Source organism: Rhagoletis pomonella, unplaced genomic scaffold (genome assembly GCF_013731165.1).
Source record: "Rhagoletis pomonella isolate Grant_MI unplaced genomic scaffold, Rhpom_1.0 Rhpom_scaffold_00006, whole genome shotgun sequence".
NCBI lineage: Eukaryota > Metazoa > Arthropoda > Insecta > Diptera > Tephritidae > Rhagoletis > Rhagoletis pomonella.
In genome coordinates this window covers 62,197,009-62,208,119 of record NW_023458560.1, presented here as the reverse complement: position 1 = coordinate 62,208,119, position 11,111 = coordinate 62,197,009, and the positions used below count along the sequence as shown (strand labels likewise).

At 35.5% G+C, this 11,111-nt stretch overlaps 2 protein-coding genes across 3 annotated transcripts in view; one reads left to right on the top strand and one right to left on the bottom strand.

Annotated features, from left to right (window-relative positions):
- Nucleotides 1-2,181: 2,181 nt before the first annotated feature.
- On the top strand, nucleotides 2,182-3,915 carry LOC118741081 (aspartate aminotransferase, mitochondrial-like). Its single transcript, XM_036472907.1, has 5 exons — nucleotides 2,182-2,266; nucleotides 2,337-2,493; nucleotides 2,591-2,734; nucleotides 2,802-3,008; nucleotides 3,094-3,915. The coding sequence occupies exons 1-5, from the start codon at nucleotides 2,199-2,201 to the stop codon at nucleotides 3,790-3,792; spliced, it is 1,275 nt and encodes a 424-aa protein (XP_036328800.1). The 5' UTR covers nucleotides 2,182-2,198; the 3' UTR covers nucleotides 3,793-3,915.
- Nucleotides 3,916-3,932: 17 nt separating this feature from the next.
- Nucleotides 3,933-11,111, bottom strand: part of LOC118741078 (uncharacterized protein KIAA2013 homolog) — a 13,998-nt gene continuing 6,819 nt past the window's right edge. Inside the window, exons 3-9 of one of the 2 annotated variants that reach the window (XM_036472904.1) lie at nucleotides 6,723-6,977; nucleotides 6,361-6,652; nucleotides 6,130-6,306; nucleotides 5,427-6,063; nucleotides 5,057-5,346; nucleotides 4,865-4,989; nucleotides 3,933-4,797 (exon numbers count right to left, since the gene is read on the bottom strand). In XM_036472904.1, coding sequence (XP_036328797.1) covers nucleotides 4,610-4,797; nucleotides 4,865-4,989; nucleotides 5,057-5,346; nucleotides 5,427-6,063; nucleotides 6,130-6,306; nucleotides 6,361-6,652; nucleotides 6,723-6,909 — 1,896 coding nt within the window. In that variant the 5' untranslated portion in view covers nucleotides 6,910-6,977 and the 3' untranslated portion in view covers nucleotides 3,933-4,609. Of the gene's footprint in view, nucleotides 4,798-4,864; nucleotides 4,990-5,056; nucleotides 5,347-5,426; nucleotides 6,064-6,129; nucleotides 6,307-6,360; nucleotides 6,653-6,722; nucleotides 7,032-11,111 lie in introns of those variants that run through there. The other variant, XM_036472903.1, reaches the window with a different exon arrangement.

Here is an 11,111-nt window from a genome sequence, read left to right as displayed (position 1 = left end):
AGCGTAATCTCCTTGTGGTTCAAGCGAAGGCACGAACACCTAAATAGAACATTTCTTAGAATTTTAATAGGTAAAAAGCGAAAATCTTTGTAATTTAGAAAACACACATGTAACGTAGGTACGCATTACGATTCGCCCAAAACAATCAATAAAATATAAACGAAAATAAAAGCATTTAAAATTCAATAAAATTAAAATAACTTTAAAGATCCATAAACTATAATACAGTATGCGTTATTTTAATAGGATGGGAAGCTTAAGGTTATGGTAAGGTTTTTTGATGTGTAAACACCTTAGCTCTCGGTATGCGTAGAATTTGCGTTAACCTAGCAGAAAATTTGTAACTGCTTCTTGTGTAACCCAGTAGAAATTCTGTAATTCCTTCTTGTGTGTGCGCTACTAGTTAAGGGCTATTTCAGGACTAGTTCGAGCAATTTTGGGACCTGGTAAGGTCGGCACTAATTCGGCACTATTTTAGGAATATTGCGGGACTAGTTTGGGATCAGTGTGGAACTAGTTCAGAGTTATTTCGGGACTATATCAGGACTATTTTAGAACCATTTTGGGGCTTGTTCAGGATCATTACGACTATTTCAGGACCATTTGGGAGTAGGGCAGGACTATTTCGGGCCTAGTTTAGGACCATTTCGGGACTATTTCAGGAACATTTCGGGACTAGTTCAAGAGTATAACAGTAATATTTCGGGACTAGTTCGGGATCATTTTGGGACAAGTAAGGGGCCATTGCTGGACCGTTTCAAAACTTGTTCGAGATCATTTCGGGACAAGTTCACGACCTTTTAAGAATCACTTCATAGACTTTTTAAGAATCCCTTCATAGAATAGAATCATAGAAATAGAAGTTCTACCAGAATTCAAGGCAGAAGGGACTGGTAAACCACTCGAACTTAGATCCAAGGTCTACCGCCATCCTTACGGACGGGTCAAAGCTCGACAATACGGTTTGTAGCGGAATTTACTCTAAAGACCATTCACTTAACCTTAGCATGCGGTTCTCTGACTACATTTCTTGTTTACGACTTTTTATTCTAACGTCATTATTTTGCTGGTTAATAAAAAATATGTGTAACATTTTTCTTTCCACTTTTCGACAGCGGATTGCAGCGCGATATCTGATTCTTATATCTGCCGCGAAGGCGTTAGCGTCACTCCACAGCTTGGGGCATAAATAAAATATATATACATATATTTTTTTAATTTTCCTTTTCTATTAATTTTTTTTTTTGTTTGGAAGCTTAATAGCCCATAGAGAGTAACACAAGTACCAGAAGTGAGGGCAAATTATCGCTACTTGTTACAAATGGAAATCATTTAAAAGACACATACCTAAAGGTCAATTTTTTCAAAATTTAGTTTTTGATGCAGAATGGCAGGTAATTCGAAACAATTTCAAAAAAATGGACTTGGCACTTTTTCCCCCTCAGGTGACGAGACATGGGAACAAACAAAAAAATAAAATAAAAACTATTTCAGTACAACATTTTCAGTGAAAAAGTATAGTATCATCGACCTTTTTGGCTATATCTTTGCCAAATATGACTCGATTATTTTTGAATGCATGTCGGATAAAAGGTGAAAATCAGGGCTAACACATTTCGTGAAAATGCTATAAAAACTACTACTAATAATGAAGCTAGATAAGTTTTATCACCCGTTTTTCGACGGAAATTTTGATTTGCTAAAGTACGTATTGAGCAAAATGCAACAATTTTTCCTGGAATATTTAACCACTTAAAGCCTCGAACGCCATTTAGGTAATGCATGCCTGCCAATTTTTATGGAAAATATTCGAAGTTAGTTTGCAGTAAACTACTGGCCATCCTGCCTATACTCTGGAATCTGGCAAGTGAATTGTAATGTTCTTGTAAAATTTTAGTTACATTAGCATTGCATTTTCCTAAAATTTATCTATTATTGACCTACGTTCGGACATTAAACGTTTATAATAAGTTTTGTGACACTTATTTTCCTTATGGTAATCTTATGTGAACTAAGAATATCGAACAAAGTCGTATTTGAGTAAAAAAAGATAAATAACAATAAAACAAAAACTTGATATCAATTAGAATTATACTGGGTTTAGGTTTGGATTATTATTTTTTCTTTAAAAAACAAACTTCAAATAAAAAAAATCAATATTTGCAAACTACAGGGGGAAAAACGGGAAGCAGAGGAAGATGTTAAAATTAACTAAAACCACCACTTTTCATCTTCAAGCCACATCTACCAACTATCTACGTTATAAGTAAGCCAAAAGGAGTGCAATGTGCGTTCACCAGCAGTTCGTATCTGAAATCAATTGAAATATTTTTCAGATCTTGGTTCGCAGATGTTAAAATGGCACCACCAGATGCTATACTCGGTCTCACTGAGGCCTATCTTAAAGACAAAAACCCCAAAAAGGTTAATTTAGGCGTTGGCGCCTATCGCGATGGCAATGCACAGCATTGGGTGTTGCCTAGTGTAGAAGAGGTTTGTACAATATAAGAATGTACATATGTACATATGTATTTACTTATTATGACGTTGTTTCTCCCTTTGCAATTGGTTTTATGCCCCACTTCATAAGGCTGAAAAACGCATATTTTCCAAAAAAATGAATAAGGAGTATGCGCCTATCCTTGGATTGGCCGAATTCTATAATAGGTCAATTGAGTTGGCTCTTGGCAAGGATTCGGAAATATTACAAGACAAACGCAATTCAACTGCGCAGGTATGAGTGTTTTTATGTATGCTTAGCAATATTTGTAAGTTTTTAAAAATATCCAACGTTTTCGCAGTGCCTCAGTGGCACAGGTTCGTTGCGTATAGGTGCCGCATTTTTGGGTATCTTCTGGAAGGGCGAACGCTTAGTGCATTTGCCTACGCCCACATGGCCTAATCATAGACCACTTTTTATGCACTCTGGCCTCAAGGTAGCTTCATATAGTTACTATAGCAATGAAACTTTTGCATTGAATGCGCAAGGCCTTTTTGATTCTTTGCGTGTGAGTAGTTTTAGTTTGATTTTCCAATATATGTACATATGTAATCCACATTTATGAAACTTACATACATATGTACATATTTTAGAAAATGCCCGAAAATTCAATCGTACTGTTGCAAGCTTGCGCCCACAACCCAACTGGCGTGGATCCGAACAGAGAGCAATGGTGTGAAATATCACAAATAATGAAGACTCGCAATCTATATCCCTTCTTTGATTTGGCATATCTCGGCTTCGCTAGCGGTGATATCGATAAAGATGCAGAAGCTATACGCATTTTTGCCTCCGATGGACATCAATTTTGTTTGGCACAAAGTTTTGCCAAAAACATGGGCCTCTATGGAGAACGTGTAGGCGCGTTAACTATAGTTTGCTCTACAAAGGAAGAGGCAGAGCGTGTAACATCCAATGTGAAAACCATTATACGGCCCATGTACTCTAGTCCACCAATACATGGCGCGCGTATAGCGAAGGAGATTTTAAATGATAACGAGCTTTATTGCATGTGGTTGGAAGATTTGAAAACCATGGCTAATCGTACAATGAATATGCGCAAACAATTAACGGATACATTAATTGCGCTCGGTTCCAAACGCTCTTGGGAGCATATTACCAAACAGATTGGCATGTTTTGCTTTACGGGATTGAAGCCAGAGCAAGTGGCGCGTTTAACTAAGGAATTTAGTATTTATATGATGAAGGATGGACGCATTGCAGTAGTGGCATTGTCTACAAAGAATATTGCATATGTGGCAGAGGCTATACACGCTGTGACGAAAGAGTAATTTCAACGTACAAGTATTTACAGAAAGTTGAAGAAAATAAATGAAGCTAAATGGGTTTGATAGAGTTATTAATTTTAATGAATTACAAGATGTATTATTAATTTTCTTATAGTACATATTTTACAATGGAATTTAATAAAAATTATTAAATTATTTTTTTGCATTTAAATATTTAATTTACAACATACTAGGTAGTGCTAATCCATGTTTATTACATTAAAATATAGAAAACTGTCGATTGATATCATTGTTAATTTTATTGTCATGCTCGCTAAATTCACAAGAAAAATTACGTACTATTGTAATTTCGATGCAATGGACCGATTTTTAATATATTTAATTATTTTGCAAGTCATCTTTTTAAGTGCGTTTGTTAATTAAACCGCTAGTTTGCCATCAGCTACACTCATTCACAAAGCGAGATTTATTAACATCTTTTGTGCAGTTTTTTGCTTCCCTTTTAAAGCTCTAAATTTATAAGCGAGTAGCTTTCGCAATGACGATAAGAGAAATACTAAATTTTCTAAAAATGTTTTATTCATACATTGAGCACGTATAAACTAGTTCGCTAAAATATCTTAATAGCGCAATATCGTTTTATATAAATAAAAGTAATTAAGCTGCAAGTTTTTCGTGAATACAATGAAAAATGTTCTAAATTATATAATAATGTATGTTTACGTTTACATACGCATATTAAAAAAATTAAGAAAAAAGCACAACGAGCAATTGATATATACATACATTTTAAGTTCAAAGGGTTTTACTCTAACTATAATTGTAATATACATACAATGGACACACCCATTTTTCATAGTCATGGTTTATTATAGCGATATCTTAACTTTTCCGAAGGTTCGCAATATTCCTTAATAATTAATTTACATAGGAACGCATGAAATACTATAATTATTGCACAAATAGATACCCAGAAAAGTGTAGGCAAACCGCCTAATTGATGACCATGCCTATGTAACGCAATTAGATGTTGCTCATGTGCTGGAGCTAATAGCATAAAAAAGTTAGAATACTCTCAAATTAACTTTTTGTTATGCATGCAATTTATACATACCTTCGGCTACTTCTTTAACGTGTATAGCTTTGTGGAGCTCCTCCATGTGTTGTTTATCTTCTGTAATATATAAAATCGCGGTCAGCGGTTCGGTTAATTTTACCGGAAATTGGCGGCGACTTTGACTGCAAGCATATAAAGTTAATCATTTAAGAAAATAACATTTCTACTTCCCAATTATAAAGAACTCACGTAAGCAAAACTGGTTCATCCAAGCAACCACCGTCGCAGGCATAATAACTACGATCTGAACGATCAAGCGCTACATTAATTACCGCTTTATTATCGTCGGTAACTGTGATGGAGACATTTAGATGCGTTTTATTGCCATAATTCAAGCGACGAAAGTGAAAGTCGCGATGCAGATACTTTGGATGCATATTACACTCCAAGTGTTGATTGCTGAAACGAAAACTGCCAAAGCTCAAAACCATAGCTTGTATTACACCTGAAGCGCCAGCACGTATCAGATTGTAGCAACCCTGCAATTAGTAGTACGAAATTTGTTACTTGCTCTTATTCATATGTGGTGATTTCTTTGTTAGGCGCGCGCCCCCGTTACCTGTTTCTCCAAAGTTACCATCCATGATGATACCAAATTGTTCAGTTTTTCCAAAGATTCTGCACTCAACCAAAGATTTTCCGCTTGTAACGTGTAGTATGAATCATAACAGCCGTCGGCATAAGTCAATGCCTTGGCTATTTCTTGTTTACTAGGCGATTTCAACGAAACAAACTCTTCATATTCATAGCTGCGTGTTTGAGATAGCACTGCGTACATGGAAGCATTAATACGATCACCGTTCAAACTATTCTCCGCTTTAGATGTGCTAATATTGAAGCCTGTGGCCCATAAATCAGACCAAACGTTAACATGCTCTTGGCGAAATGTGTGCGTATTTATTTGTGTGTCTGGTTTGTTTTGTAATTTTTGCAAAACTTTTGTCATAGCCTGTACCGCCTTGTTTTCAACATCTTGTGACGTTTCCGAAAATTTGTCACGCGTGATAGGCTGTGAATAATGTACAGCGATATGAAATACTATGGTGATAGCGCCACGCTTCTTCAGCTGCACAATGCGGTTCATTTGTGGTTTAACGACGCTCACTACAATAATACTAGAGGGATCGTCAGCATCGACTAAAATGGTGCCAGTGGTTACCTCTAAATCTCTAAGTACAGTTGATTGTGTTGATGAACTGCAAAGTGATACTTATTTATTATAAGCACTGGCTTAGTGCGGTAACTTTCTAAATTATACTTACCCTAATTTAATGGCATGTGTAGAGGCTGTTTGAAAATAAATACGTGGAAAAATTAGTTCCACTTCCTCTATAGTATTTTTAGTATTTGTTATCTTAATTTCCTGCATTAAGATGCTCGGATGTGTACGGTGTGCGTAATAGGTATAGGCAACAAAGTAATTTGAAAAACATTGGAATCTAGTTGAAGAGAAAAAATTTTACTACTAATGAATGCCCTTCTGTAATGCTCACCTATGCACAACTCCAGACAGGTACTCAACCACCGTCGCTTCCCGCCCAGCTTCATTGCGTTGCGCTACCGAGACAACCGGGTGAAATTGCATAGGCAATTGCATAGAACGACCGGATTTGATATTCAAGGAGGCGTCATGTGCCACTTCCATGCCAATGTAGCCATTGCCTACGTAAGGTATGAAATTACGTTCTCCAGGCAGCGGTGGCACATGACGTATATTGGCATCGAATTCATAGTTTTGCAGAAAAAATGGAGTTAAGCGATCATCCATGCACTGCACATGTGGATCTGGGAAGTGCAATAAATTAGCACATAATAGACGAAACATACATAGATATTGAGAAACATGAAAACTCACCCTTTACTTCCGGCGCACTCATAAACAGATAGCGAAAAACTGGTGGCAAAATATAGAAAAATACGCATACCCCCAATAGAAGCAGAAATATCCGCCGATAGGACAGTATGCTGCCATCTGCTATACGTTTAAGCTTCCTCTTGAATTCGCCTAAGTCGAATTTGTTGGATTTATCAGTACGAAACATTTCGCATTTGTGTCACTTTATTGTTTAACCAGTCGAAAGATGGGAAAATTTTCCAAAACGGATCCAGGCTTTGAAAAAAAAAATATTAGGGAGTATAGAGGAGCTTTTTCAGATTCTAAATCTGAAGACCCCACCCTCCGGAGCATTGTGTACAAATACAAGTGAGATATCTTAGCAATAGACGTCATCCTGGGCCACAGCTGCGATCATCTGTTTTTTAGAGTTGCTTATTTTGGTCTAAAGTGCGCTTTTTTGACCTGAGTTGCATTAAATAGTCTCTTAAAACTTGGTAGTATTAGTTGTTCAAATGGTAACATATATGCCCAAAAACTTGAAAAATATTAGATGATTGCTTTTTAAAAATGCTATTTATAAAATTTGGTTTTGATTGCGACATTAGAAATATTCAGATTATAAAAGTTTTTTCACATATGTTTTAAGATTTTAAAGCTTTTAAAATGTACGGTAGAATGCAACAATGTGCTTGAATTTGTTTGCTTCTTCGTCAGCTTATTCGTTTGCAGACTAGAAAAATGGCGAACAGCCATCAAAATACTTGGGGTGTTCACAGTTCGTTCCAAATTATGTCTGAAAATGTAGACGTCTACATTTTGAGACATCTTTAGCATCAAACTGTGAGCACCCCTTTCTAGCAGTCGTCGCAAAATCGTCTCAAAACTTTGCTGGTGTTGCCAGACATTTCCTCTTTGCGTGCATTTTTTATATATCGCCTTTCGATTTTGTTTCTGAAAAATTGTAATTATTTAACTTAATTACCAATTCCTAATATTTGTTATTTCTTTTCCTTGATTTGTTTCTTTTCATCAGAAATTGCGCTCAAATTAAATGCAAATACAAAAAACGTGCCCAATAAATAAAAAAAATGTGATTAGTATTGCCATAATGCAACCCTGCTGCGAGGTTGCAAAATGTAGACGCGTAAAAAACATACCTTTGAGTGTGACAAAATGTAGACGGCGTCGTTTTCCAATTTTGTATGGGAAACAACAACACCACAGATTTTACGGTTAGAAAACGTCTTAAAATGTAGACGTCTACATTTTCAGACACTATTTGGAACGAACTGTGAACACCCCAACTGATTCAAAATACACACAAATGGGTGCGCGCAGCAAAATTCAGCCCTAATGGTAAGTTCATTTCATCGTGCGGCGACAAGTTAAGAATTTGCGATACATTTTCAGGCGAATGTATGCGAACGTTCACCGGGGGAAGAGGTATGGGACGACAGCTGGCATGGCATCCAGACGGCAATCTGATGGCTTTAGCATTAAGTTGGAACCGCGTTAAGATATTTGACAAAGCTGAAGGCGAGCTAATACAGTGCATTCGTCGCGGAGAATGATGTTGCATTTCACCCATGTGGAAATTTCTTGGTGACTGGCGGCGAACACGATACAATAGGATTGGATTTATTAGAAGGTCGGCCAATTTATACACGGTAGTAGTGCACTTTAGCGGAACCATATAAAATACATTTTTTCCTGTATTCAACAGTTGCCCGTTTGGAAATCTAATTTGCATACATTTGATGCCAATAGCGCGCAACAAACAAGCCAGTTCTCAAAGAGCCCAAATTGATTTTAGTCATGCAACAGCTCCACATAACTCCGCCATAGACACACCAGTTGCTGGAGTACCAAAAAGCTGTGATGACAGTATTTTAATTGATCCACGACAATCGGTGGCATATGGCATGCGTGATGGAAATTTTCTGGTGCTTGATAGCCAATATACTACAAGAGTGAAACGCTACAAGTGAAACGCTGTGATAGTATTTTTTTCTCAAATTTTCATCTTTTATTTGCAGTTACATTAAGAAGCTCATAGAGGACAGAGCGGTTGGTGAGGAAGGTGTCGAGTTACTGCTGTACTGCAACTGGGAAAATCCGCATTTCGCACGTGCTCCACTCGTATGGAATAGTAGCTTATGTCGAAAGGCTGGTTTTAGTATAATGCAGCATTCGCAGCATACCCTCACTGGCGCCGAGCCGTTGAAGAAATTTTGGATAAATAAACGTGCAAGAAATAGTTCCGATACTAGCACGTCCATATTCTTGTTAAGGGTCATCAAAAATTCCATGTGTTGTAAATAATAAAGGCAATGCCGGATTATACTAAAGCCAGCTTCCCGACATAAACTACTATTCCATACGAACACAGAAATATAAATGTATCTAAAACTGAATAACTCAAATCAAATTGGATTGCATTTGCATAATATACCTAATATTGGAATCTGTTTTGATCGTATAAAATACAACTTGCAATCATTTAGATTATAGTTTTGAAAGAAATTGATTGCAATCGTAAATTATGTAAAAATTGTCAATAACAATCTGCCTAAAATTTCTTTTCCCCATGTAACGGTTATAAAATACGTTAAATCCGCACTATCTGCATTAACAAAAAATATACATTGGAATATTTAAAATAAACCGATTCATATTTATTTTCTAGTAAGAATTGTTTCTTAATTGAAAGTATTTAATACTAATATAATGTAGTGGTTAATGTTTTAAAATGAATTCGCAATATGTCCGCAGCTCAGGTTGATTTAAAGAAATCCGTTTAAATTTTTCGAATTACATCTACTTGAATACAGGATAGGCAGGGTTGCATACAAATGGTAGTTCCGTAAATATTTAAAATATGTTACTTCATTCAATATTTGCATCTGGGCCAATAAATAATAACAAATATAGCCGAAAAAAACAAAGTTTCAATTAAAACGAGTTTTTATAACCCCGCATAAAATTCCGATTAATTTTAAATACGAAAATAACGATATTTTTTCATGGAGATTTATTTTTTTAATATACCTTGTTTATACCTACACAAAAACCGGATTAGCAAAAAACCGATTGGACTCAACATATATTTCTTTACAGCATTTATCCCCCTGTCTTTATAGCGCACTCGATAAAGTCTTATTCAAAAGTAAACAAAATTGCTATTTTTAAACGACATTTTTTTAATAAATAATTTGCGCGGTTGACAGAAATGGAAACAAACAATAATTGTAATTTATTATAACAATAATACGAATTTAAAACGGGCTGTATAAAGAAAACCAGCCTATTGTCACTTCACTTTCCAATGGTGCTGATTGCTGCAAGAATTATTTAGCGATTTAGAGCATAATCAACACAATATATGCACATAAATATATATTATTTCACAGATCTCAGGGTCAGCTTAGAAATACGTTACCAAAATTATATAAAATTTAAGTAGGAATTATTTTTATTTATAACGTAAAAGCGCTATCTGACCCAATCTGATAAGTATATTTCCCCTAAAGTTAACCCATTTTATTTAATTTGTCTCTCGTGAAAATATATATTTTATTTATAATTTTCAGATATGTACATATATTTTAAATTTTTGCTTTAATTTTTGTCTCCTTTTAATATTTAATTAGATACCTTAAGATTAAAATAAGCTTAAAACGAAACAGCACAGCAACCCTTTTCTGTTCATCTTGAGAACACAAAACCCTCTTTTGTTAAAATTCGGCGCTGCACAAAATCCTGGCTTATATATTTTCCAACAAAATACCACTTCGCAACCCTGGATTTTCACGAAGCGTTTCATTCGGGTCGTAGTTTGGCTACTTCGGGCCATTCGGTGTTGTATGCCATATTGGCTGCCATATTGTTCACACTGTCATCGCCATATTGAACACCCTGTCAACTATCTGTCAACCCTAAGATATCTCACTTGTATTCTTCCACAATGCTCCGGAGGCTTATAGTTTTAAAGTAATTCGCATTTAAAGTTGCAATAAATACCGAATTTAACCTCACCTTTTGCTTTGTACACCAATTGAAGTGAAATGTCAGTGCTGCCATACATATGAAAAAATGCCTCAAAAACACAAAACGGAAGCAATAAAAAAATGCAGATAATGATCGCGCGATATTTAATAAAAAAATTTTATTATTTATTGGTCGATTTTTGATTAAATGTGGCATAATTTATCGAAGTATCGATTTTATAATAAAAAGCGATGTTTTATTAAAAATGTTCATTATTCATCGAAGTATCGATTTTTAGAATATAAAGCGCCGCAGGCGAAAATTTTTAATAAAAAATCGCGCGATTTTTGATTAAAAATTTTCATTATTTATGGAAGTATCGATTTTTAGAATATAAAGCGCCGCAGGCGAAAATTTTTA

Bases quoted from the DNA above. Each gene is read 5' to 3' on its own strand.
- LOC118741081 (XM_036472907.1), top strand. From the start codon at position 2,199: ATGTTAAAATTAACTAAAACCACCACTTTTCATCTTCAAGCCACATCT. The intron at 2,494-2,590 runs GTTTGTACAATA...CCACTTCATAAG, and splicing joins TGTTGCCTAGTGTAGAAGAG to GCTGAAAAACGCATATTTTC. The intron at 2,735-2,801 runs GTATGAGTGTTT...ACGTTTTCGCAG, and splicing joins AACGCAATTCAACTGCGCAG to TGCCTCAGTGGCACAGGTTC.